We start from the raw sequence: 27,873 nt of genomic DNA on the forward strand, positions 1-27,873 counted from the left end.
GGCCTGCCCCGCGGCCGGAAGTGCCCGCCGCGGCGTGCCCCGGGCGGCCCGGCCCGGCCCGGCGTGGCGGCCCCGATGGCGGCGGCGGCGGCCCCGCCGGTCTACGTGTACAGCCCGGAGTACGTGGCCCTCTGCGACTCCCTCTGCAAAGTGCCCAAACGGGTCAGCGCTGCGCCGGGGGCGGGCGGGGAAAGGCGGGGGGTGGCTGTTAACGGGTGTTGGGAGCGCGGTGGTAAGGTCTGGGGTCGGAGAGGAGCCCGCCGGGGAGTCACGGGGCATCGGGGAGGCTGCCGGCACCGGGGGCAGCGGGAGGGTGCAGGGAGCTTGGGGCAAGGGGCGGCGGCGGGGCCTTGGGCGGGAGGAGAGCCCGTCTCTCCCGTCACACCGCCGCTGGCGGCGGGAGCGGGGACACAGAAGGGACACTTCCCGGTGCCGCTGTTGGAGAAGCCGAGCGCTGCCGTGCCTTTTCCGGAGACGGCGGGAAGGCCCCCCGCGCCCTCCTGTGCCGCACACCTCCGGGGGAGCCCCTGTCCGGGGACCCAGCTCAGGCTGCTGCCAGTTCAGCTGTGCGCTGGGAAAAAATCACCTTACGCCTTCGATGCGAGTCGTTTCGCCCCAGTGGCTGTGCTTCCGTCACCTGCCCTAGAGCTGCTCTCACAGTCATCGTCTTCTTTTTTTAGGCCAGTATGGTACATTCGTTGATTGAAGCATATTCCTTACTTGACCAGATGAAGTAAGTGCTCCCATTTTCTGTGAAGAGAATATCTTTTTCTCTGCTAAGGTTTGGAAGATAGCGGGTAACTGCGGGTCTTATACTGTCCCCACTGGCAGCGTGATTATGGGAGCCCATGCAGCACGTATTTCTAGGATCTAAGGAAAGTCTGCTTGTTTTGCTAAACGGACAAGATTATGGTAATTATGGCAGGTGTAACATGATTATCCTTCGTGGTCTGACTGAATATAAATTGCCCTGTGTTTTCTCTGTAGAGCATGCTGTCACCCGTTGCTCTCATGGGTCTGCGTGGAAGTGGTGGTGTAGAAACCATCCTTGTTGGCGTGCTCCAAATCCACCGGCCTGTGCTGATGCCGAGAGGGACCGTATTGTTTTGCTGTGTTGTGATTGATTTGGGAGACTTTTTGTGGGGTCTTGGTGCTGTTTGTGAGAGAAGATAAGCTGAGGTCTGAGGCAGAAGAGTGAGAACCCTCCTGCCCCATTAGGCTCTTGACACTGGGAGATATGAAGGGAAAGAAAAAGCTTAGCTTAGCTGCTCTTATGCAGAATCTCATAAAATCTTAAAAAAAACCTGCACTCCAGTTCAGCAGGGCTAGAAAGTCATATTTGACCTTTTTTTAATTTTTTTTTTAAAGTATTTTTTTCTTTCTGGTCATTTTGGTAGAGCGTGCTTGGGACATGGCTGCAGGTACCATTACCGAGGTGGACCCAAAGGGCTGTTTGCCCTGGCCATGGGGTGAGAAGTGCTCGGCACCTGGGATACCCTCGAGCTGGGAAATTCTTGCATTCTTCCTGTAGCAATGGAGCTGTACTGCATTGCCTGCGTGCGCTCCCAGAGTCTGAGGTTCGGAGAGGGCTTCAACATGCCGCAAGATTTATTTAGACAGATTGCAAAGCACCCAAACCCCATAAAGGTGATGTGCAAGTTGCTGGCGAGAGAGACGGTCTCTGCTTTGAATGCAGGCGAAGTTAAGAGCACGTGAGGTGCTGCTCAGCTCTTGACCCAGCAGGCTGGTGTCCTGCCGCAGTGCTGGGCTGGGCCTGGATGTTTTCACTCTGTTATTTCCTTTGTGTGTAACCAGAATGTTGGATCTGCTGGGGATTGCTGAAACTAGGAGAACATGCAGAAAAGGGAAAAAAAACTTGATGCAAAGTGGAAAGGTTAATGCAGGCAGCACCTGCAGGTGTTCCTCATCAGAGTGGGCACAGCAGACAGTGCCAAGCTGGGGAAAAGGCCTGCTCCAGCTCAGCTGAGCCGCTTTCTCACTCAATGTGACGGTTCAGTGCAAGAGGAGGAGGGGCTTTTGTTTGCTTTTTCAACAGTAACTGGCAAAAGAAGGCTACTTGTCCGAGGAGGTTAAAGCTGGGCATTCCAGCCAAACCCTGGAGCCTCTTGTCCTGACATGCTCCCTTCCTCCTCTCTGTCTAGGATAGTCAAGCCAAAAGTGGCCTCCATGGAGGAGATGGCGAGCTTCCATACAGATGCCTACCTGCAGCACCTGCAGAAGGTCAGTGAGGAGGGAGATGATGACCATCCAGAGTCTGTGGAGTATGGACTGGGTAAGGACGCATATCTTCAGCGAGTGATTAACTGAGTAGCAGGTCCAGGATGCTTTTTGCTGGCACTGAGGTTAGACAGAGGGGTGAGCTCAGGTGGGCTGCTGGCTGTTTGTAGAGGGAAGCACTCTTTGATGGGGTGTTGGCTGGACCCTGTCAGCCAGCGGTCACCTGTCAGGCTGGCGTTTTCACTCTTGCCAGCAGAGGGTACCATCAGCCTCACACTGCTGCTGCTTGCAGCTCAGCCTGTCCCTGTGTGTACCGGGAGCCACTGCCTCTTGCTGCTGCTTTGAGGATCTTGGGCAGGACAGAAGGCCCTGACATGCCGCCCCTGGAACAGAGCTGAGACTGGCTGCCATGAGCCTACTGTGATGGAGGCACACCTGAACAACGGCCTGAAGCTACAGCCAGGGACCAGAGCGGCTGCTGTTTTCCTGGTGACTTTGCTTACATCTTGAGCAGAGGGCTCTTGCCTGCCTAGACTTAAGGCAGCCTGAGCAATGCAGTAGTGAAAGCAGGTGAGGTGGCTGTGGGAACTGTCTTAGTCTCGGGAACAGGAGGAGCGACCCGGCACTGAGGCAGTGGTGCAGATTCTGCGCTGATCTCATGAGTCTCCCCTAGATCTGCCCTTTACATTTCTGAAGCTGACCTGTCTGCAGGCAGAGGAGCAGCCCTGGGGTCAGGCCTTGCTGGGGAACGGCTCCAGGGAGGCTGCTGTAGGAATAGGTGAAGATCATATTCTAGCTATAGACCTCCAGCATACCTAGGCTTATCTCATTGGTGGACATCTGTTTTAAGGGGGAGATACATCAGTGACCCTGATAGGGCAGCCAGAGAACTGAGAGTGTTTTTGCAAGATTGGTATGAGGGACCAGTAGGTCAGTCTAGCCAGGCACACAGATCAGAAGCTGGTTCAAGACCCATCTGTGAATAATCTGAGTGGAAGGAAACATTTTGATTCTTGATTTTTGTGGTGGGTTAACCTTGGCTGCCCACCAGGTGCCCATCAAGATGCTTGCTCTCTCCCCCTCCTCAATAGGGTAGGGAGAAAACGCGACGGAAAAGATCATGGGTCGAGTTAAGGACAGGGAGATCACTCACCAGTTACCATCAGGGGCAAACCAGACTTGACTTAAAGAAATTAGTTCAATTTATTGCTAATTAATAACAGAGTAGCATACTGAGAATTTAAAACAAAACTAAAATCACCTTCCCCCTCATCCACCCTCCTTCCCAGACTCACCTTCACTCCTGGCTCTTCTGCCTCCCTCCCAAACAGTGGTGCAGCGGGATGGGGAATGGACATTGTTAGTTCATCACACATTGTCTCTGCTGCTCCTTCTTCCTCATACTCTTCCCCTGCTCCAGCGTGGGGTCCCTCCCATGGGAGACAGTCCTCCATGAGCTACTCCAGCGTGGTTCCTTCCCATGAGCTGCAGTTCTTCATGAGCTGCTCCAGCGTGGGTCCCTTACGCAGGGTACAGTCCTTCAGGAACAGGTTGCTCCAGCGTGGGGGCTCACAGGTCCTGCCAGCAAACCTGCTGCAGCGTGGGCTCCTTTCTCCATGGGGCCACAGGTCCTGCCAGGAGCCTGCTCTGGCATGGGCTCTCCATGGGGTCACAGCCTCCTTTGGGCACCCACCTGCTCGGGCGTGGGGTCCTCCATGGGCTGCAGGTGGGTATCTGCTCCACCATGGACCTCCATGGGCTGCAGAGGGACCGCCTGCCTCACCATCATCTTCACCACAGGCTGCAGGGGAATCCGTACTCTGGTGCCAGGAGCATATCCTCTCCCTCGTTCTCCACTGATCTTGGCCTCTGCAGAGCTGTTTCTCTCATGTCTTCTCACTTCTTTTTCCTAGCTGCTGCACAGCATTTTTTACCCATTCTTCAATATGTAACCACAGAAGCACCACCAGCATTGCTGATGGGCTCAGCCTTGACCAGCAATGGGTCTGTCTTGGAGTCGTCTCTGTCCAACATGGGTGCAGCTCCTGGTGTCTTCTTATAGAAGCCAGCCCTGCAGCTCCCCCCACTACAAAAACTTTGCCCCACAAATCCAATGCAATTTTTTTTCCCTGCTTACGCCTTCTGAATCTGCTGTGCGAGTCTGAATCTGATACATGTTGTGAGGGTTTTGTGCCGTGGCTTTTTGATTGTCCCTGTAACAGAAAGAGCAGCAGTTAAAGAGAGAGCTCAAAACAAAAAGAATGTGCTTCTACCAGAGGAAAAGGCCTGTCATGTCTGACACATGGACTCTTGCCCACAGGTTACGACTGTCCAGCTACTGAAGGGATCTTTGAGTACGCGGCAGCTGTGGGAGGAGCCACCATCACTGCAGCCCAGTGCCTGCTGGATGGCAAGTGCAAGGTAGCGATTAACTGGCCTGGAGGGTGGCATCATGCAAAGAAGTAAGAAAACAATCTCTTCCCTTGTGTTTTCTCACCTGGTGTCTGAACCCTGCCTCCTAGGTCCCAGCTTCCCTGCGAACCCTCAGGGTGCGGCCATCCAGCTGGAAGAGAGAGCGTGGTGTGAGAGGGGTGAGGGAAGGCAGGAGGTAGATAGGAAAGAAGCAGAGTGTAGCGCAGAGGCCTGAGAGCAGGTTGGTACAGCCCAATCCTGGTGCTGTCATGGACTGCAGCGTGGGTCTAGGGCAGATAAATTCAGAGGAGTCCCACCATCCATTGATACTTGGTTATCTCTGGGAGTTCAAGTGGGAATTGAACTCGCAAAGCCCGTAGAGAAGGGCTGTGGAAGGGCACACAGTTGGTGCCACTCCCAGCTTGGAAGAGAAGGGGAACATGGCAACATGTTGTCCAAATTCTGTAGCTTTTTTGGTTTAATAAGAAGAGGTTTGAAACTGTGCGGGACCCACCTCTGGTTTCCCTTGTGGTCTCTGGGTGGCTGTTTGCTCTGAGCTGTAGTGTCAGTAACAATCTTCCAGAATGACAGGAGAAGTAAAAATTTCGTCCTTGAATCCTGTGATTCTGGCGTGGTAAAATAATTTGTTTCCAGGGCTTCCCCATTTTCCATGGATATATGTTTTGTTTTAACTTATGTCACCCATCTCCCAAGGCCCAGGGTTGAGAAGCAATTGGCACAAGCAGTCGTGTTCCCTGTGCTTCCCAGCCTTGCGTTGAGCTGCTCCTGACCCATCCTTTGATTGCTGCTCGGCCTTGGCCAGGCTCTTCACCTTCCTCTGCCCCACTGCGAGGTGGAGACTTGCAAAGTGAAAGTGACAATGCTGATATCGATGGCGATTGCATTGGTGATGTTCAACCTGACAAACATTGTTTTCACAGAGATGAAGCTTCTGGTTTCTGTTACCTGAATGACGCTGTCTTGGGGATCCTGCGGCTACGCCAGAAATTTGACCGTGTCCTTTATATCGATTTGGATTTGCATCATGGGGATGGTAAGGCGCAGGACAGGCTGCAAACAGCAGAGACACACAGACTCAGGGCGAGGAATGGGAGAAGTCGAGGCCTGTCGGGGCAGTAGGGCTTTACCTGCTGCAAGAGCTGTGGCTTTCCTTCCTTTCAGTACAAGTTCCCTCAATCAATTTCTGCGTTGTCCTGCTTTCTGGATTTGCCTTATGCTGCTTATCAGACCTCTTGAGGGCCTGGGCAGCAGTCTTGTACCTAAAGCAACAAACAGTATCTTGCCATTCCAGTAATCCCCTCTGCCAGGGGCTCTCCAGCAAGTACTTCCCCGAGTCCCCTGTCTGCCATCCCGGCAGAACAGCTGCTGACAGTGCTTAATAGTTTAATGCCACCACGGCAAGAGGGAAGCAGTCAATAGTAAATGTTGCTTTTAAAGAAGGCTCGACGCTATAAAACTAGAGCCAGAGCTGGCCGTGCTCTCTCCTTCAGGGATATTATTTCAACAGCATTTATCATGTCCTGCTCTCCTAAATTTTATGGTGTGTTTCATTTTGCTCTGTTTTCCCCCCGCATTTGGTTTCTGTTAAGTTTGCTGTTACTTCTTTTTCCCTCCCCACCCCAACTATTTTAATGTGTCTTTAAGGAAAAGGAAAGACACGTTGAACCGCAGCAGTGCTAAGAAAAGGCAAGAGAGCCCGGTAGCTCTGGTTCTAATCAGAGTCAAGCCCTAGCCAAGGCATCCCTGCTCAGCTCCCTCCCCCAGCATTGCAGGCCAAGTAGCACAGTCGAGTGCTGCTAATGTGGGCACTGACCTGAGCTATTGAGACCCATTCAGTACTGATTAGCATGAGACCTGCCAATTTCATTCCAGTTATGACCTTTGCTGCAGTTGAATTTGGGTCTCCGTTGATTAAGGATGGATTTATTTAGCCACATCTGTTTTTCTGCTTTGTTCATTCTGTTCCTGCTCTGCTTGCTGCCTCATGTTTATTGAGTGGCTTGTTTGTGTTTAGACTCTGGCATTTATGTGAATGATGCATAAAAGCTTTTTTCTCTTCCCTTTTCTGATAGGAGTTGAAGATGCCTTTAGTTTCACGTCAAAAGTCATGACTGTTTCTCTGCACAAGTTTTCGCCAGGATTTTTCCCAGGCAAGTTGAACGTGCGAGGTTTGTGCTAATTCGGCTCTTGCATCACTGATGAGGCCCCAGCAAAGGCAAGTCCCATCCCTTCTGTCCAGCAGAGCTTTCTCACTGCCTCTCCTGTTAACCCACGAAAAAGAACGAAGAGTGAACTATGCTTGGCATTTCCCCCTTTCTGGCTGTGGCTAAGCTCTGGGCAGAGCCACTGCTGGGCAGCCAGCTGCAGCCCTTGAAAACTGCATGACAGAATTGGCAAAGGGTGAGAACCAGGTCCATCCAACCCTTCCTTTATTGGTGGTGGCAAGTGGAATTTTCCATAAGCATGGCAAAGGTCCTGGCTCTCTGCTCTCATCTGAGACATCCCACACGTTTCTCTTGCTGCCGGTCCCCTTTGCCTCATAATTAACCCTGGGGTGTTTTTGTTTTTCAGGCACAGGTGATGTGACAGATGTTGGCCTGGGGAAAGGCCGCTATTACAGTGTGAATGTACCTATTCAAGATGGCATTCAGGATGAGAAGTATTACCAGATCTGTGAAACGTAAGCCCTCTTGCTCTGATACAGTTTACTTGCATGGGATTTTAGAGAATAAATAACTACCATAAGCGTATCAAATAAGAACTGGGGATGCTTAGGTTCTCTTAACCAAGGCAAAAACATTTATTCAAGGGATCACATGTGTTTCTACTTTAGCAAAATAAAAACGTTGTTGTGAAAGGAACGTGTTTTTCTCCAGTATTTGCCTTGTATTTTGGGCTTTGGAGCACAGTGCTGGGAACAGGGTTATTCCCTTTGTGGCGTTTGTAGTACTAAAAACCTGGAGCAAAGCCAAATGTCTGACATGCCCAGTTGCCTTCTGCAAGAGAAAATACTTGTAATAAACCGTCTCCAGAACACTGGCCATGCTGCACCCCAGGATCGGCTAGAGCCGGGCAAAATGTATTTCTGCCTTAAGAGCCATATGGGAAAGAGGAGAGTGAGAACCTAGACAGAACCTTCCTCTGTTCGTCCTGTCCTGGTGAGAGGTGTCTGAGAGTTTAGGATTGTTGTCTTGCCAGACCCTACTCTTCACCATGACTTTAACAGGGGAGAAAAGCCCCTGCATTTGGCTTGCAGCCGTTCTGCTCAGGGCGGTCAATGTAAACGTGTGGTTTGATGCTACCACTAAGCTGATCAGGACTAGATGCCCCCTCCCCGCTGTTCTCAGTGATGCTTTTGCCTTGTGATGAGCGCTTTGAGAGCTAACCTTACTGCAGGAGAGTAGCAGAGGCAGAAGGCTAACTGGGAGCAGAGGGAGCGTAACTGGTATGAAGGGGGTGGGAGCAGAGAATACAGACACCTTGAGAAGCATCAATGGATCTGAGGGATCAGGGCTATGCTACCAGCATCCCTCTGAGCCACATCTGCGGTAAGCCCCACCGGTTCTCCTCTCCACAGTGTGCTGAAGGAGGTGTATGCTGCCTTCAACCCAGATGCGGTTGTGCTGCAGCTTGGGGCAGACACCATCGCCGGAGATCCCATGTGCTCTTTCAACATGACGCCTGAGGGAGTGGGCAAGTGTCTGAAGTACGTCCTGCAGTGGCAGCTAGCAACTCTCATCCTGGGAGGAGGTGAGTGCATGCGCATCCTGCTGTTCACAAGGAAGCAGGTTTGTCGTCTTGTGACCCTTCCTTGAGTGTGTGCCCTGAGGCTCCGGCACTGGCTGGAGGTCAGCAGGGTGACTTCTGGGCAGCCTCAGGAGGGCACTCTGTGGCTCAGTACTGTTTTCACACAGGCCTGAAATCATAGAATAGCTTGGGTCAGAGGTGACCTTAAAGATCATCTGGTTCCAACCCCCCCTGCCATGGGCAGGGACACCTCCCACTAGACCAGGTTCCTCAAAGCCCCATCAAATCCTTGATACTGAGAGGTGCAATTCTCAATCCTGACCCTAAGACCTTGAGTTAAAGGCTCCTTGGTTCCTCTGGAGGAGAACAGAGGCTGTTAACCCCGATGAACTGACCCTGGCTTCTCATTGGCACCTCTGATTAACATCTCTGTTCATCAGCCCTGCAGCGCTTCTCTTCAAAAGCGAGCGCTGTGTTCCCAAACTTACCTCAGGCATCTGGCAATGAATGAATTCACGTGGATTCAAGCAAGGGCTTGGGAAAAGGACTGGCTGCCTGCACGGTATAGCAGGGCTCTGATACCCAGAGAAAGCTAAGGTTGAGTTAGCTCTGTGATGCTGCATAATCCAGTGGGGAGAGCACGGCACAGGCTTTATGGAGTAGAGCATTTCAGAACAGCAAAAGCCACTGTGTGATAGGGAGAGCCCCCCAGATCTGTGCCTGGAGCCATATCAGCTCTAGCTGTTCTCTTTTTTGAGATGGTAGAGATCAGGTAGAGCACACTGAGCCTAAAATTTGATGTGCCAGTGCACATTGTTTTGGAAAGGTTACGAGTGTTCAGTCCTGCTGTGGCATGTCTGTGGGTATGCTGGGAATGGCACCTTTCAGGCAAAAAGAAACCCCAAAACTTTTGGCAAAAACTGAGAGCCAACTATTTGTCAGTTGTGAAAATACCAAGTGTCTTTTTGGTATTTTCACAACTGAAATTGCGTATCACACTTTTTCAGTTTGTGAGTATGTCCCACCACTGCAGCTTGTGGAAGTATTTTGAAGGGGAAATTGGGGAAGGAGTCTTGCAAAAAAAAAAAAAAAAAAAAAACCCAACCCAATCAGAAAGGAATGCTAAAAAATACAGTCTTCCTCTCTTTTTAAAGTGGTTTTCTGTCTTACTATTTTAGTGGTCTTTGCTGGGGGAAAAAAAAACTTTTTCTGAGTCTCTTGCAGGATTGCTTTCAGCTCAGGTTTCTCCTTGTGAGCTCATGTACCATTGCCATGGAGGTGACCATTACCATACTGACTGTGAAACCTCATTTACTTGTAAAGCAGTTACAAGTTGTACTAATGAGCTTCATATTTATCCTCTCAAACACGACAGTGCTAAAGAGCTCACCAGCTGTTGTGTGAAAGGGGTAAAACGGTTTTGGCAGAAAGTAAACCCCCTTGCATTCTAATACTCCTCACCGAGGTGGGAGGCTAGGTGCAGCTAGGTTTAAATTCTGAGGGATGCCCAATTCACCACTATCAGTCCAGTCGCATTTAATATATTAAACTATTACGATTTGGATACACTAATAGTGGACTGCATCTTCGGTCTAGTCATGCTCATGAACTAACATGGCCACTCTCAAGTCTTTGGTCGTGTTCAATGAGAAACTGAAATGACTAACTGCTTAAATAGTGTGGTTTATTTAAGCAACAGATATATAGGTTCTTATGGGTTGCTGGGGATAAATACACTGTCTGCAAAGCACGTGCAAATAAAAGTATTGTTAATCATACAAAACACACGACAAAGTTATAGACAATACACCCTGGCTGTAAATGTGGGAAAGAGACTCTTTAGAGAGATTTCTAAGTTTCCTGATGAAGCACACGGTATAGTCCAAGTCTTACCCACAGGCGTCTCTATGTGGGGGAAGAAAGGCTCAGCCCGTCGACTGGTCCCAGAAGTCAAAGGCAGTCTGTGATGGAGTCCTCCTTGACTTGTTCACGATGGTGTCTTCCCTGCTAACCCCCCTTTCTTGGGCTATTTTTAGAGTATTTTGTACCTTCAAGGTGCGGTTTGAGTGGCTTTAGTCATAAATACTTTTATTATGATTGGTGTAAAATTATCTCAGCTCACATTTAAAGGTATAGTTTATGAAAAATTCGGGGCACAGACTCAAGGAGGAGCGGTCGCACCTTGGAGGCGGATAGCCTTTGGGATGGAGGTGTGTTTTGGTGTCATAATGACACTATAATGAGCAAAGTTTGCACAAAGGACAGCATTTCATCAAAATTCGACAGACTGTTGGCTCAGAGTATCAAGTATGCAGCTTATCAGTTCCATAGGACCATCTCGTTCCCGTATCTGCTGTATTATCACAGGGAGAGACCGTGGACTCTCCATTCCGCTTTGTCCCCCGTGTTGCTTTGCAAGCAATATTGTACAGGGAATCGCAGATGACATGGTGGATTATTCACGTAGCAGCTGCGGCTGTATTCTACCCTAGAAACGTTTTGATTTTATAATGTGTGAACAAAGCTGTATTTTGGATCATTTGAGTAATTATTCCACACCAGCAAATGCCTGGGAATGCGTATTATGCTTTATGGGTTGAAGGCTGGCATTAAAAAGCAGGAATCCCCTGTCTCCACTGCTGCCCTTGCGCTTCTCTCCCTGCTACCTTTTAACACCTTTCCTTGCCGCCAGGAGAGAGCCTAGCACGTGGGGCCAGGGGCTCCTGCTGGGTCTGAGATGGTGGCTGGAGGACCCTGGCCCGTCCCACACTAGATGTAACTGGGGTTCAGTTTGGGAGGTCTGCCCTTGCATACAGTGTCATTCGGACCTGGTCTCGTGTAGCTAGCAGGTGCAAAATGCAGGTTTTGGCCACAGCTTGATTGGATGAAATAAGCTGAATTCACGTAAACTGCGTGCGCTGCCTCTGCAATTTGTCCCTTCCACTAAAATCTCTCCCTCTCTCTTCCATCTTCCCTTTCCCCACTCTTCCCCTCCAAAATCACAATTCTCGCTGGAGACAGGAGGCTACAACCTTGCCAACACAGCTCGCTGCTGGACATACTTGACTGGGGTCATCCTTGGGAGAACACTGTCCTCCGAGATCCCCGATCACGAGGTAAAGCTCTGACAAACCGTTCCTTCTTGTGCGAGAGCTGAGTCGTTCCACCTAATCCAAACGGCGTCATTGCCACTCAATACTGTTTTGTTGAGACACTCCTGTAACAATAATGCACTGTCCTAGCAGCATAGTGGGTGCTTGTTCCCAAAACCCAAGCCTGTCTGCATCTTTTTGCAAGTGATCTCGGGCGCCAATAAACTCCTGTCTCAGATAATTACAGAGAGGGTGGTGAGGGGGAGTCACCTGTTTGCTCAAAGAGCTCTTTGGCTTGAGCGTGTACTTTTGCCAGGAGAGAGCCAGGCCTCTCTCAAGGCTTTGAATTTTAGCCCTGCTTTCATCAACTTACAGAAAGTAACAACCAGGTGCAACTTTGGAGCTTTTCTGACCAGCGGTCTTGCAGTGGGCCGTGGCGCCTGGTGCTGTTCGTGATCCCCTATGAGCTGTCTCAGCTCCAGTGCTGGCGCTTTTAATGTCTGGAGTGGGGCTGGACGGCTGGTTGAATGGACACAATCTAGGTCTCAAACAGCAGATCAATATTATTGACCCTACAGAAACACACCTGCACGTGCAATGCAGTTCAAGCTTACCGTGACTACAAAGGAGAATTACGGTTTTGCCGTTGTCTAAGGATCTCATGGACCAGTATGCACGAGGAAGTAAAGCATTTGTGTGGGTTCAAACTGGAAATTCATCATTATAGAAACTGGTGATTACAGATACAAGATGTTTTTTGAGGGGTGTCGTGCTTATGATCCTTTAACCAGGTTCCTGCAGAAACAGGTTTTAAACAAGATTGGATCTTTCGTTTATGCAGGCAGTGAAAAGGATGGTTCCCTCTGTAGGAATTAACTGCTGAAGGTGGTTAGGTTTTGCCTGTTTGTTGTTGATCTGAACGGTTTATTTGTTGTGTTAGTGATTCCTGCACCAAGGGCCCTGAAGGATAAGAGCAGTATGCACCTTCCTCCAGGGGTGCTAATCTCTCTGGTGACCAGTGACAGGACATGAGGAAATGGAGTGAAGCATCAGTAAACTAGTGTGAAATGCTTTCATAAACAATGTTGAGATCTTTTTGTAAGGTGTGATTATTTTTATTTTTTTTTTTTTCCCCTGGTGGGATTTACAGAATGATGAAGGTGGAGGGAGCGCAGCATGCTCGCATGCAGTGGGAGCAAGGTGGCTCACCAGGCAGAGCAGTGGGCTCTCAGACCCAGCCTTCTGGCTGCTGCTGCCTCCTGGAGGCTATTTTCTGGGGAGGAGGTAAACCATGTTGCTCTGTTTTGCACCGAGCTGGGGAGATTTTGCCTCTGTGTGATCGTGTGCTCCGGCTGTGCTTTTGTGTTTTGTGTGAGATACTGTGTATATGCAGGCAGCAGTGAGCCAGCGGCACGTTTGGTGTTGGGGCCCCAGAGTGGTGCTTGCAGGGCACTTTTTGAGCATGATGTGTTGGGGAGGGAGGTGTTTGCAACCAAATGAAAGGAACTGGCAGCCGGTGACCGGCACAGGGGGTGGTGATAACACAGGGCACTGCTACTGTGGGAGGAGGTCCTGGGGCAGAATCCCCATTGGCCGGTCTGTAAAGGTCTTCATTCTTGAATTCAACCTCTTATGTGCTTTTCATTGCCAGGGGTCAAAGAGACAAGCTGTGGCCCTGCTAAGATACCACAAACTGAACACAGCTGCGTTCCTGAACTGCTCCTGCCCCTTCTTCTGGGGGTCTCCAGGAGGATTAGAAGCAGGAGAAGCAGCATCTGAGCCCTGTCAAGGGAACAAAAAGCACTTTGTACCTGCTGAACAACCTCTGCTTCGCTCCCCACCCCACCAACTGCCACTGCTGCTCCCAGCAGTGAGCAAACAGGAAGCCAGGCCTTTTTGGGGGAATGGCAGGGGCTTGGGGCAGGGAATGGGACAATTTGCATTGTGAGTGGGGTGTGGGTGTGTGTGCAGAGCTGAAGAGAATTGGGAAGTGGAGTTGGACCCTCTGTAGCGAAAGCTGTTTCCCCTTCCCAGCCCACAAGAGCTTTCTTCCCAAACTGTGCATCTGAGACGTGCTGCAAGAAACAGTTGTGTCATGGTTATGTCCACTGCAAGTGGTTTTTTTTTCTCCCCTGGCCTGGACACAGGACTTTGCTCGCTTGACTTGTTGCAATGATCTTAAATAGCATGGGAATGTACAGTCTGGAGGATGGTACCTCCTTCATCATCTCAAGAGAGCAGTGTTGTCCAGGAAGCTGTCAGTCTGTCTGCCTAACTCCTCTCCTCTCTGCTGCAGATAGCAGATGCGGGGGGATGAGTATAAAGAATAGTGCAAACACAGAGTTTCTCTGGATGCTGTTCCAGTTTTCTGGATGTCCAGAAGTGATGTATGGCCAAGAAGTATTCTGCTATCTTTCTATTTGCCCGTTGGTAAGATGTAAGGCTTGGTTTGCAAGAGGATTCAGCATTATTATGGTACTTAGATGTTTAAGCGGGTCCTGGGGGCAGCTCTGGGTGTTCAGCAGTTCTCCAGACCTGTCCTAGTCAAGTGAGACCCTGGGTAAAAAGAAAAGTGCAAGGCTAGCGACTGGCTGTGCACAGTGGGCTCTACGGGACTTGCTGAGTGCATGCAGGAAAGGCGGTGGCTGCTTCTCCAGGTGGCATGTTTTGGGCCATCTTTTTGGTTTCTGTAATTCCTTGCTCTTCATCCGGTACTTGACAGGACTGAATTGGCTGAGCCTCTGGTTCGGAGCGAGGCAGGGATGCCTGGTTATATGCAAAGATGTGATCCAGTATGCACCTTGCATGGGGTAACACTAAAAGTAGGGGCTTTAATCTTGTTCTTCATTAAAATCCTGCCTACCATAAATGAGGCAGGAGCATTACATCTGAGAGACCACTCTGCCACCTCGGCTTGAATTATCTGGAATATTTTCATCCACCTCATGCAATGAGGATGACAGGTCCAGTGTCTGTAGCACCAAGGTTTCAGGTGATGCAAAGGTCTGTACCCTTGTAACAGATAGAATTCACATGTATGCAGCAGTCTCCATCTGCATCATCTGAGTTTTCTGTCTTCTGGATACTCTTCAACAGTCGGGGAGTTGTGGGTAGGTTATCCTTGCCCATTGCCCCCAGCCTGTGTATTACAGCGTGTAAGTCTTGCTGTGTGCAGAAAATGTTGTGGCATTTCTCTGTGTAGAAGATTGCTAAAAGATACCTATGAGGGGGTATATAGGGCTAGTAACAGATACCAGGACTTTCATTTTAAAAAATAAATTAATTGGAAAATTGCCTGGCTCATGAAAACTGGACATATTAAAAAAGAATTACTTTTAGATATCAAAACTCCCCTTTCAAAGAAAACTGGCACCCAGTGCAGTAACATTCTCTTTTGTTTATTCTTAAGGGCTTTATCAGGTTTGAGATAATGGAAGCAGTTGGGCTTCCACCACTTCCTTTAGGAAAATTCCCATTTTCAAAAAGCTTTCTGTCACAGGAAATGCTCAGATTTTCTGGTTGGTTCCCTCAGGTTGGTTTTGTCCCAGTATCCCCAGTGTCACCGGGCTGTTCTTACCTAACTCTCAGGGCTTAGACCTCCCAGCTGGAGACTCCAGTAGCTCCTCTTGCAGTGTAAAAACTTGGTTCTTCCCATCTCTTCTTCCTTAGTAAAGCCTTTCGGACAACTTTTTGTTCTCATTGGAAACTGCATCTTTGGATTTATAGCTTAAGTCTTTTTCATCCTTTGAAATAAAATGGGAAGCAGTGCAGATGTGCATCAAACCTGGATGTGATTTCTCCAGCTGATTTGCACTTGGTTGCTTGACAGTGGTTTGGGTCAGTGCCTGAATGTCTCTTAGTAAGAAAGTTGGGTTTGGGGCCGCTGTTACGCTGTCTCTGAGACAGACACAAATGCAACAATTTCTGGTTACTTGGTCCCATGTTTTGCTGAGGCTGTCTGACAGAATGGCTCTGTAATAAGATTACAGCAGCAATAAACACCTTCTTTGACATGATTTCTGAAGACCACTCTGGCTTGGAGAGGAGAAAAATTGTTTTCCAAGAGTGGAAAGCTCTGTTGGAGCTTAGCTACAGAATCCCCTCTTAATCCGGCCTAGGTTTGGGTACTTAACTAAATGCAAGTTCCTTTTAACACAGCAACACTGCCATGGGCAGGAGGCAGGAACCTTGCTGCAGTCGGGCAGCTGCGGGCAATCTGCAGTGAAGCTGACATCCTTCTTATTGTTTGTCCTGTTTTCCATGAGATCAGAAGCCATGGCAGATCCCAAGCAGTTTTAGGCTTGTCTTCACTGTAGCTAATGTTGCCTTTTAATTTGGATGCTGTCCCCGATCTGGCTCCTCTCCGCACAGACCAAACTGCCTGATCCTGCTCATGTGGGCTTTCAGCTGAGGCTGCAGCCTGGTGGCTGCTTTACTCAAACCAATAACTTCCTTGTGTCTGTGGTCCTCCAAGCTCTTGTCACTCATGGAAAAAGAACAGTCAGCTGGAAAAATTGCCAGCTGGATCTGTGTACTCGTCAGTGGGAAATTAATAGCTGAAGCTAATAAACCAGTGAAGCTGTGAAAAGGCCAGTCGTTGTGTTGGATGCGATGGTTTGAGCCTGGCACCAGGAGGGGCCAGCTGGGAAAATGCTGTTACTTGCTGTCCTGGTTCCAGCGGGGATATGGTTAATTTTTCCTGGTATTCCATGACATGTGAGCCATGCCCCCGGCTGGAAGTCACTGCTTGGAGCGGGGCATCCCAGGTCCGGGCAGGGAGCGACGGGGAGCGGCGGTTCCATAACCGTGTTTGTATATTCCTCTACCCGTGTTATTGTTGTTGTTTGCTTGTTCCCTTTGCTGTTCTGTTAAACTGCCTTTGTCTCAATCCAAGAGTCTTGCCTTTTTTCTTCCGATTCTTCCCATATTGGGAAGGCCCGAGAGAGCGGCACGTGGCTCTTTGTTGCCATCTGAGGCTAAACCATGACACTTGCTCATTGCAGAAGGCATGCGCAGCCTGAGCGTATGAGGGCCAGTGTGTGTCTTCTTCCCAGCTCTTGGCTTAGCAACTGCAATCTCCACCTCTGTTATGTCCCAGCCTTTGTGTGTGTTAATCTATGCCCGCAGAATCTATTCCCCTTGTCATGGGAATCCCAGTTGGTTGATGAAACTCATGGGAGAGTTGCAGCCAGGTACCTGCACAGCCCCCACATTGGGGCTTCCTGTGGCTCAGCTATTCGGCACATTGCTCTGTCTTCTGGTGAGGGATTGCATGGGCTTTGGCATGCATGAGAGCAGGAGTTTGAGATCTACTAGCCTCTCATTGTCGAGTGGATGTGCAAGCCCTGTCTTAAGGCCAGCGTGGGACAGCTTGTACTGGATAGCATTGTGCTTCTCCCCCAGAGTGTTCTTCCAGGGATGGGAACCTACTGCTTCTTAGGAGTGCTGAAACAAGTCTGATTTCTGAGGAAAGCTGCAAGGTGCATACAGGTACCAGTCTCTCCTGGAAGCCTGCTCCTGAACCCTGCCTTTGGGACACAGCACAGTCAGGAATACCCATGTCCAACAGTACATGCACATAGGTCCTTAGCAGAGGGAGATGCTTCTGTAGTAAGGCAGCTATAAGAAATGCTTGTGCTTGAGGCCTGGGGAGAGGTCACGGTGGAGAGCGCAGTGAGAGTGCGCTGATGCAACTCCCTGTGCGGATGCTGGTGGGGAGAAAAATCTCAGGCCTGGCTTTCTGAGACCTCTATGCTCGTTAAGGGCATAGAAACCTGGCTTCTTGTGCCACTGCTTGCCAGCCCCTTCACAATGAAGAGAGGCATATGAGCATGGCAGCACATGGCCCCACATGTTTAACGTCCAAGCGAGGATGGTGGAGGTTTGGTTTGGGGCTCTTAACTTGGAGATGCCATGGGAGCGCTTGGCTGGGTGTTTGGTGGGTGGCTACATGGAGAAGGCAAACTCCATCAAGCAATTCAGTGCCCAGGATGCAGGTGTCCGCCTTCCCTCGAGGATATCTGCGTGTTCTGCAGTGCATCTGGGGTCCTCCTCCTGCCCAACTGCATTTCAGCTTGGATGTGGGGGTGGCTGTATATCCTCTGGCTTCCTCTGAAGCATGGAGAGGGGTATGTCAAGACTTGGCTCTGTTTAAAAAAGCCACAGTGTGAACCAGGAAAGCCTTGTGTAAACAAAAGCAAGCTTCATCCTGTTCTGCATCCATAAGATGGGCTGTTGCCTGTGGAGGGCTTGGACAAAATTAGGATGAAGCTTCCATTCTCCACCTTTGCCAAGGGAGGAGGCTCCCAGCCACCAGCAGATTTGCTGATGGATGCAGGCAGGGTGTGCAGTTCAGTGCAGCGTTTACCAGCCGCCGCGGGCACAGATCTGAGCGCACATGCCGGCCCACTGAGCACTCTGTAACACAACTTGCTGCTCTTGCACTCGTGCGCTTCCTATGAGGGATCTGAGTCTGTTAAAGTCAAATGGCTCTTTTCAAGCTGCCTATGGAAGGGATGAGCCAGCTTGGGGGTTGACATCCAAAGTCATCGAGGACCTTTTGCTGTCTGGCTTCTCTTAGTGGCTCTGCTTTACAACAGAGCGATCTGGAAGACCAGTCTTTGCTGGTCACAGTTGTCAGAGCAGAAGACAGTAAGATGGTTGAAGGCAAATATGGTTTTTGCAAGACATGGTTTGGAATAATACTTGTACACCATCGTTGAGAGCCATAGCCCATCTTTCTCTGACATTTACTGAACTTAAAATACACTTTCTATCTTTTTTAGCGGGCTCGTCTTGCAAAGCATGACAGAGAGCAGTCAGATGCCAGGCAGTGCGTTGCCATTGCCTTATTTCAGAGTCATGTGATGGTCACACCTGGATTTTTGACTTGACAAGTTAGTTTAAGCCTTGCAGACCTCACGCTTCAGGAGAAGGAGTGTCCTTCTGTTCCCTTGTCTCACTCCATGTGTCATTGCATTTAGAGCAGGCTTTTTTTTTCCCCCCTTAGAAGGAACTAGTTGAAGGTAACGTAGTTCCTCACTTTGCTGCTAGTGCAAGTTCCAGGATAGCACTTTGTGTGGCAGCCTGTTTCTCTGTGATTAAGAATGAGATGTCCTCATTTTGCATTAGTCCTGCAGAGCTTGCTAACAGAAACTCCCAGAGCTACAGCTGTGACTGGTTTTGTGTATTTTTTGAGTCCTTCTCGTCAGTATATTTCACCCTCCGTAATCTTTCCACAAGATGGCTCAGGCTGCCTGTGTTGTGCTGTTAGGGTGGGCCGGCGTATTTAAGGTAAACTGGTGGAAGCAGATTTGGCAGGGGGAAAAGTCATGAAGAAAGAGAGCTCGTTTGGAGGCTAGTGGGTATGAAATGTTTTACACATCTATGAGATAATCGGAAGGGAAACAACACGTGCTTTCTGTTTATGTGTACATATGTATTTGTGCGCACACAGAGCTCATGTCTCTTTGTCAGATTCCCAGGTTTCTTTCTACTGCTTCTGGCGAAGAACCGCTAATGGTTTAATAGCTTATCGGTGCCTGTGCACAGAAATAAAAGTTGGTACTTCCTGATTTTGTGTTTTCTTTGCTTTAAATAGGAATTCCCATTCTGATTAACACGAAACCTGGAAACTCAGCTGTCAGATCAGGCAGCTTTTTGAGATCAGTGCAGAATTCCTGACAGAGCAGCTTGACGGCAGTCCAGGCACCACTTTCCTGCTGTACAGCCCCAGGGCTCTGCTCACCTCCTGAAGGAAGCTCATGAGAGTGGGTGCCCTGGGACAGATCATTGATGAACCACCTTGCTGTGAAGTGGCTAGGTTGTGCTGCTCTCAATATATTTCAGCCAGGTTTGGCATGTTTTTTCAGTGGTGACAGGCCAAATTCTACCCAGTTACATTCAGCACTTCTCTTCCAGCATTGAGAGGTTTGGGGATGTTCTTTACAGCTCCAGGTCTCGGAATCAAGTTTCTATGAAAGAAAGTCAGTAGTCAGAAACGTGGAGGTCTTTTGGTGGTTCTTTTTTTGTTCATGAGTTTGTAGAGAAGGGCTTGAAAACAAGACGGCTGTGGTCTTGAGATTCAGAAAGCACTTGACTAAGCAACAGTGTAATGGTGTTTAAATACTCTTAGTATGTCTAGAAGGACCAGCATAGAATTTCTTTGAACATCTAGTGCTGATGGTGCAGGGGGTCATGGTCCCTCTGCAGCAGTGTTCACCAATTAACTGTACTAAAAATGAGGGGCAAAATTTAGACTTCTATAAGATGCCTAATTTTTTGCTATTGGCATAGTACTTATCAGATTTGGCATTATTCAGTAGAAAATATCCTTCCCTTTTAAGAACATTATTGTTTTAGCCTTTTTTTCTTTCAATTTCTCTTCACATTTTCCTTTCTCTGTTTCTCATCCTTTTTCCTGGCCTCTATGCCTACTATTTTCTTCCTCCAACATTTCTTTCCCTGCAGTCATTCCACATTCCCATCTCCTGAACCATTACTCCCACCCTCTTTCAGGCCACCAAAGCACTCTGCAGTCATGCTACTACACTGGGCACTGCTGCCTTTCTCTAGGACATCCCGCTGATGGGAAGGAAGACATTTTCAGTCCCAGGTATGCCTCCCTCTGGTTTAAACTTCATCTCCTTTTTGCCTGCTCAAGGCTTTAGGATTGCGCATCGAACACTTGTGATTCTCTCCGTTTTGGCATGCATGACTTTTAAAAGGGAATGGCTGTGAGTTTCCAGGCAAGCTGCTGATTAAGGAGGGGATTTTTAGCTTTCCTTGTGAGTCTTGGTGCTCAACACTTTTTTTTTTTTTCATCCCTGAAAATGACAGGTTTTTTTCAGGAACAAAAAAGATGTGTTTTCCCCAGCTATAAATAAATGGGTGAGTGAGTAGTGCAGGCGTCTTGTTGTTGCTGGAGCCTGAGCTTGCCTGCTTGCAACATCCTTCTTGTTCTGAGAGATAAGAAACAGAATGAGTCTTTTCTGAAGCACTGAAAACCACCTCTTGAATCCCCTCCAAACTGCAAGAGAGTGGATGGAAGGTGCTTGTACAAACGTGTTGGACAGCTGGGACTGTTTGCTTCAGAGCACTTGGATAAGCCAGTTCAAGATTTACCAGACTTGCGCTGCTGACCTGCTTTCCGGTGGATGGTGTAAAACACAGCCAGCCCCAACCTCTCCTGCGTGACTGCACTCTGCAACCCATACTGGGTGGCTCAGCACATGGAGCTGCTCTACAGGATGTGAGTTATTTAATACCAAAAGCTTCTCAACTGCCATAAACCACATCAGTGCAAAAGTCCAGGTATTTTTGCCCTTTAACATAGACTTTGAAAAACAGTTGCATGAAACTGTATCGGTGCTCTGTTTCACTTGATGCCACAGAAATCAGAGGATGAGGAAGTGTGAAATGATGCCTTTGTCAGGATTAACTCTGCCTCGTTGATTCCCAGGATGGGTGTGCTAGACGATGGTACAAAGTCTGCTGGGTGACTGCCTGCGTAACCAGCAGGTTGTGCAGCCGAGACCAGTTACTGAGATGTGTGCGTTTTCCATGTGCTCTATCATGGATGCTGCAGTCAAGATTTGATGTGTATTTCCTTTTTTTCCTGCAAATAAGCCAGCCTCCTTGGTTTGTGGAGTCAGTGGGCTCTGCCAGTGGAGCCTGTGTGCTCTGGGAGTAGCTGTCTCCAGTTCATGCTACAGGAGCAAACTCAAACCAGACTAGAGACACCAGCTCTCAGTGAGGACCTTACAAAACGTGGTGTTTTCTTCTGCTCTATCCATTTTCAGTCTTTCTAAGCAGGAAAAATGTCAGTGTTCTGTGTCAGTATTTCAGTAGGGGCTTTACGAAGCAATCTCTGGGCAGAGGAGAAGAAAGGAAAATGTTTAGCTATAAAGGGAGATCACTTAAGAGAACTGTGAAAACAGTCTGCTTGAAAAATATACCTCAGTCCCTGGGCTGGCTGGGGAGAAGCTTGGAAGAAAGGGGGCTGGCCTGCTAATTAGCTAAGCATGTGCTCCCATGCTGCACGATACAGCTGGGTGAAGCTCCCATTCAGGCTGGCCCTGGCTCCATCTCTGATGTGAATAGTCGTGGTAATTTTTTAATGAGCTAAGAGCAGTCACAGTGTACTGCAGCTTCCTGCTGCCCCACGTTGGTTTGGGGGACAGACTGGATCTCATTCTCACAGTGTTGAAAGCATAGATCAAAACCCTGACTTGCTAAAAAGGAAAGATTATTCTATTTTTAAACTCAGCTGCCTGGGTCCAATTGTGCAATTGACTCATTGCACAAATGAGTCAATGCAGCTGTCAAAATCTGTCTTTTACTCCCTTTTCAGTGGAATATAGTGTTGGACCACAAAAAAGTCTGGCGGGCAGCACGTGTCCTGCCTTACCCATTCTGTGTGAAGAGCTGATGTGCTTACTGTGCTCCTTAACACTGCGATTCACAGGATGATAAACCTGGCATGATTTCAGGTTTGCTTTCAAATGCTGGACTATAACCTGCAGCATTCAGGAGCCACTTTGCTTTCCTCATCAGTACCGGCATGTTGAGGTCTGCTTGGAGAAGCCCTTGTTGCCCCTGCTAGTGCAGAGATGACAGAATCACAGAATACCAGGTTGGAAGGGATCTCAAGGATCGTCTGGTCTAGCCTTTCTTGGCAAAAGCACCATCTAGACAAGATGGCCCAGCACCCTGTCCAGATGAATCTTAAAAGTGTCCAATGCTGGGGAATCCACCGCTTCCCTTGGGAGATTATCCCAATGGCTGATTGTTCTCACTGTGAAAAATTTTCTTCATATGTCCAATTGGAATCTCCCCAGGAGTAACTTGTACCCATCACCCCTCGTCTTTTCCATGTAACTCCTTGTAAAAAGGGAGTCTCCATCTTCTTTGTAGCCACCCTGTAAATACTGGAACGTGGTGATAAGGTCTCCCCTAAACCATTTTTTCTCAAGGCTGAACAAACCCAGTTCTCTCAGCCTTTCCTCATATGGCAGGCTTCTCAGTCTTTGGACCATATTTACGGCCCTTCTCTGGACACTCTCCAGCCTGTCCACATGTCTTTTGTATAGCAGGGACCAAAACTGAAGACAGCATTCCGGATGTGGGATTATGTTTTCCCAGGTGTGAGACTTGTCCTTGTTGAACTTCATAAGGCTCTTGTTAGCCCACTCGTCCAGCCTATCCAGGCCTTCCTGAAGGGTGGCTCTCCCTTCAGAAATGTCCACTTCCCCACTCAGTTTGGCATCATCAGCAAACTTCATCACGGTATGCTGGATCCCATCATCCAGATCACTTATGAAGATATTAAACAGCATTGGGCCCAGTATCAATTCCTGAGGGACCCCACTTGTGACGGATTGCCAGTTTGAACAGGAACTCTTGACCACCACCCTCTGTGTGCGGCCTGGCAGCCATTTCCCTCACCACGACACAGAGCATTTGTCTGGACCGTAACAGATCAGTTTCTCTAGGAGGAGGCTGTGTGGAACCACGTCAAAAGCCTTGCAGAAATCCAGGTAGACAATATCTGCTGCTTGCCCCACATCAACTGAGTAGGTTACTTTGTTGTAGAAGGTGATCGGGTTTGTCAAGCACGATTTTCCCTTGGTGAATCTGTGCTGTCTCTTCCCAATCGCATGCTTCATCTGACTTGTGAGAGGCCCCAGGAGGATTCGTTCCATAATTTTACCAGGGACTGAAGTAAGACTGATGGGCCTATAATTTCCTGGATCCTCCGTTAAGCCCTTCTTGTAGATGGAGGTGACATTAACCTTCTTCCAGGCTTCTGGGAAGTCTGCTGATCTCCATGATTTCTCAGAGATTACGGAGAGCAGTCTCACAATGACGTCAGCCAGCTCTCTTAATATCCTTGGGTGGAGAACATCAGGGATTGGATGTTGGTCTTGGGTTGCCAGATATGCTACCTCCAATCTCACCTTTAAAGAAAACCCCAGCCCTGTGCATCATTAGTCACTTGGGAGATTATAATGCTGTGAATTTCCCTATCTTTGGTACAATATCTTTTAAGTCTGGACTAGCTCTCTGTGGGGTGAAGCTCTCCAGGGGTAGCAACAGGACTGATTGCAACTTCACCGCTGAATTTTTAACCCTGCTGTGTCTGCTTCTTCTCTCAGTGCTGCATGCTTGTGAAATAAAACTGCTGGCAATAATTTGTGATTCTGCATTAACATGTAGAGCCCATGTACTGCACATTTTCTCATTCAGGCTCAGTTGCACACTATTGGAGCACTCAGCCAGGAAAGACACATTATTAACCTTGAAGCACGCTGATTTTTCTCCTTCCAGGTGTTTCACACTCATGTCAACGCAGCACTGTGCAAGGGGGCAGGGAGATGAACGGAAGGATATCTGATAGGCAGCACTTGAATTTTATTCATATAAAAAATCAGGTTTGCAGGTAACCATGCGTAAAATGAGTGTCAACATCTTTCCCAAAAAAAGCATTGTGGTAGGGTTGAGACAGCTCTTGGCTGCACCGCTGAGCTCTGCTTCCAAAGCCCTTGAATTGGTAGCGGTTGCAAACTTCAGGCGGACACAGACGCTGCAGAAGCACCTCTTTGATGTAGTTAAGAGTCCCTCAGATGGAGAAAACGTTTTCGCCTTTTCACGAACAGGTACCCATGGGGAGCCTTCCCTCCAGCCTCAGACAGCCAGAGACCTCTCTGCTGACTCTCCTCACCTCTCCTCTTTTCTGCAGTTCTTCACAGAGTACGGTCCTGATTATGTGCTGGAGATCACACCGAGTTGCAGACCAGATCGCAATGAGCCACAGAGAATTCAAGAAATTCTTAACTCTATCAAAGGTGAGTTGTCCAAGCCAACGCTCCTGCTTCAGGCTTACAGGACGTTTTAGAGAGGACTTCAGGAAAGCTCACTGGAGTCTTTCTCGATGACTAGAAACATGAACCACATTGACTTGACTGCTTATCGTGTCCAATGTCTCCTGCTTCACTTGGGAATCTCAGTGTTAGTAGCACATCAGCTCAGAGCTGTGGGTCCCTGTTAGCAAAAGTTGCCATTGCCTTTCCTCTGGCTGGGCAGATGATCGCAGGGCCTCGTCCTTAGTAGAATCATAGAACAGCCTAGGTTGTAAGGGACTTCAAAGATCATAGAATCATTTAGGTTGGAAAAGACCCTTGGGATCATCGAGTCCAACCATCAACTCCACTCTACAAAGTTCTCCCTTACACCATATCCCTTAACACCACATGTAAACGACTCTTAAACACATTCAGGGATGGTGACTCCACCACCTCCCTGGGCAGCCTATTCCACTGTCTAACCACTCTTTCTGTGAAGCATTTTTTCCTAATGTCCAGCCTAAACCTACCCTGCTGCAGCTTGAACCCATTCCCTCTTGTTCTATCGCTAATTACCTGTGAGAAGAGACCAGCACCAGCCTCTCTACAATGTCCTTTCAAGTAGTTGTAGAGAGTGATGAGGTCTCCCCTCAGCCTCCTCTTCCTCAAACTAAACAGTCTCAGCTCCTTCAATCGCTCCTCATAAGATTTATTCTCCAGGCCCTTCACCAGCTTCGTTGCCCTCCTCTGCACTCGCTCCAGCACCTCGAGATCTCTCTCATATTGAGGTGCCCAAAACTGGACACAATACTCAAGCTGTGGCCTCACCAGTGCTGAGTACATGGGGACAATCACCTCCCTACTTCTGCTGGTCACACTATTTCTAATACAAGCCAGGATGCCATTGGCCCTCTTGGCCACCTGGACACACTGCTGGCTCATGTTCAGCCGCTTGTCAGTTAGAACCCCCAGGTCCTTTTCTGCCAGGCAGCTCTCCAGCCACACTTCCCCAAGCCTGTAGCGATGCATGGGGTTGTTGTGGCCCAAGTGCAGGACCCGGCAGTTGGCCTTGTTGAAGCACATTCCATTAGCATTGGCCCATCGATCCAATCTATCCAAGTCTCTCTGTAGAGCCTCCCTATCCTCATGTAGATCAACACTCCCACTTAGCTTCGTGTCATCTGCAAACTTGCTGATGATGCGCTCTATGACTCTATGTCCTTATCAAGGTCATCAATAAAGATGTTAAACAGAAATGGTCCCAACACCGAGCCCTGAGGGACACCACTTGTGACCGGCCGCCAGCTGGATTTAACTCCATTGACCACCGCTCTTTGGGACCGCCCGTCCAGCCAGTGCTTGATCCAGCAGATCGTATGCTCATCCAGGCCATGAGCCACTAGTTTTTCCATGAGAATTCTATGGGGAACAGTGTCAAATGCTTTTTGAAAGTCTAGGTAGACAATGTCCACAGCCTTTCCCTCATCCAATAATTGGGTCATCTTGTCATAGAAGGAGATCAGGTTCGTCAGGCAGGACCTGCCTTTCATAAACCCATGCTGACTAGGCCTGATCCGCTGGTTGTCCATTATATGACTTGTAATGGCACTCAAGATGATCTGCTCCATGATCTTCCCTGCTACCGAGGTCAGACTGACAGGTCTGTAGTTTCCTGGATCCTCCTTTCTGCTTTTTTTGTAGATGAGTGCTACATTTGCTGCCCTCCAGTCCATTGGGACCTCCCCAGTTAGCCATGACTTCAGGTAGATAATGGAAAGTGGCTTGGCGAGCACGTCTGCCAACTCTTTCAGCACCCTTGGATGTAACCCATCTGGTCCCATAGGCTTGTGTTTGTCCAAGTGGTGTAGCCAGTCACTGATCACTTCCTCTTTAATTGTGATGACAATGCAATCATCTGGTCCAACCTTTCCTGACATTATCTAGCACCCTGTCCAGTTGCATCTTAAACACCTCTAGCAGCGGGGACTCTATCGCATCCCTGGGAGTTGTTCCAGTGATTGATTGGTCTCACTGTAAAAAAATTTATTTCTTATAACAAGGTGAAACCTCTCCTGGTGCAACTCATACCTGTTGCTCCTTGTCCTCTCCATGTGGGTCCTTGTAGAGAGAGAGCTTGCGTCCTCTCTGTAGCTGCCCTTCAAATACTGGAATACTGTGACAAGGTCCCCCTGAGCCTTTGCTTCTCCAGGGAGAAGAGACCCAACTCCTGGGAGGAAATGCAAATCTGCAGGACTGGTCTGTGCCCGTCCTTTGGAGATGGGTGACTTCAGTGTGCGTCTGTTGAAACGCTTCTTTGGGAATGTTTAGTCCACCGCCTGATCACAACTTGCCCATCTGTCTTGTCCCTGTCCCCAGGAGGGCTGGGGACAGCAAGACAGTGCTCATCAGCCCTTTTCACTTGCTCTCTGTGCATGCTGGGATGTGTTGGTGTTAGAAGCAGAGTAAGAGGAGGTGGCTGGGAGCTGTGATGGCCTGGGGTGTCCTTTCCCAAGCAGAGGCCAATCCTACGGAGGGACATCCCCCCTGACCTGTCCAGGAGGGGAGGAGGAACAGCATTGCTCTAGAGCTGGAAGGGAGGGATCTGTGCTTCATGCTTCTGGCAGCACATCCAGCCTGGAGGAAGGACAAGGCAGCAGGGAGAGTGAGCGTGTGCCCATCCGGTGCTGGCCCATGAACCCTGAACCAGCGATCAGGCTGCAGGAGAGACTCTCAGTGGAGGGAGTGGCGGAGTCTCCCTTTGGTAGTTCCGCAGGTGCGGCTCGGAGGAGGGCAGCAGGGGCCAGCCAGGACCGGTGTCTGTGCTGAGGCTGGGATTCCTGTGTCCCTGCCCAGTCCATCAGACATAGGGGTGGCACCCCTGGCCCAGCCACTACGTCAGGCTGAAATACTAGTGGAAATACCCTTTTCTGCCTTCTTGTGTATTGCAGGGAATCTGAAGCATGTTGTTTAGTGGAAAAGGAAGGCTCAGGTTTCCACAGGAGCATTTCCCATGAGGAAGATGGCGTGTTTATGTGAGCAGCTGGTGAAATTTGTGTCTGCGGGGAAAATTTGGAAAAATTTACTGTTGGTTGGTTGATTGTTTTCTCTTTAAAGAAGAAAAGCTGCTGCGCACCATGAGCACTGTGGCTCTCCCCAAGCAGGAGTGTGGGCCCTCTAGCCACAGCCTTCCAGGGCTGGCAGAGCCTCCCTTGCTCCTTTCTCTTTCCCTTTTTAACACCACAAAGTTTATTCTCACAACTGGTTTTAAATGTTTTTTAAGAGAGGGGCTGCTCAGAGCTGTGAACACTCCACAGCTGGAGCCACACGCTGTGTTGCCTTCTGGCAGGAGCACAGCCCCTGAGCTGCCCTCCCGGGGAGCGGTGCCAGGGCCCAGGGCAGGGGCTGTGCCTCTTACCCACAGAAAGGCACAACCAAGGTGTTTTTCACTGGGAATTTTTTTTAAATAAAGTATTTGAAATACTCCTCTCCAGCCCTTTCCTTTCTTCCTGCGCCCACCCTGC

The 27,873-nt window shown here is 49.2% G+C and overlaps 1 protein-coding gene across 12 annotated transcripts; it reads left to right on the plus strand.

Moving 5' to 3' along the window:
* Positions 1-3: 3 nt before the first annotated feature.
* On the plus strand, positions 4-27,838 carry HDAC8 (histone deacetylase 8). Of its 12 annotated transcripts, none has more exons than XM_074601694.1 (12): positions 4-162; positions 681-733; positions 2,163-2,293; positions 4,559-4,700; positions 5,592-5,704; positions 6,744-6,821; positions 7,243-7,351; positions 8,249-8,421; positions 11,436-11,534; positions 20,028-20,124; positions 24,250-24,355; positions 25,582-25,903. In XM_074601694.1, exons 1-12 carry the CDS (start codon positions 76-78, stop codon positions 25,753-25,755), a joined length of 1,362 nt encoding a protein of 453 aa, XP_074457795.1. In that variant the 5' UTR covers positions 4-75; the 3' UTR covers positions 25,756-25,903. The 12 variants fall into 12 exon arrangements, 8 of the variants coding, with proteins under 8 accessions (XP_074457795.1, XP_074457797.1, XP_074457796.1 ...); XR_012589166.1 differs by lacking the exons at positions 20,028-20,124; positions 25,582-25,903 and adding exons at positions 12,661-12,794; positions 27,301-27,838 and having other exon boundaries at positions 6-162; XR_012589164.1 differs by lacking the exon at positions 25,582-25,903 and adding an exon at positions 27,301-27,838 and having other exon boundaries at positions 6-162; positions 11,440-11,534.
* Positions 27,839-27,873: the final 35 nt, after the last annotated feature.

Source organism: Larus michahellis, chromosome 9 (genome assembly GCF_964199755.1).
Source record: "Larus michahellis chromosome 9, bLarMic1.1, whole genome shotgun sequence".
NCBI lineage: Eukaryota > Metazoa > Chordata > Aves > Charadriiformes > Laridae > Larus > Larus michahellis.

Bases quoted from the DNA above. Each gene is read 5' to 3' on its own strand.
- HDAC8 (XM_074601693.1), top strand. From the start codon at position 76: ATGGCGGCGGCGGCGGCCCCGCCGGTCTACGTGTACAGCCCGGAGTAC. The intron at 4,701-5,591 runs GTAAGAAAACAA...TTGTTTTCACAG, and splicing joins GGGTGGCATCATGCAAAGAA to AGATGAAGCTTCTGGTTTCT. The intron at 11,535-12,660 runs GTAAAGCTCTGA...TGGGATTTACAG, and splicing joins CCGAGATCCCCGATCACGAG to AATGATGAAGGTGGAGGGAG.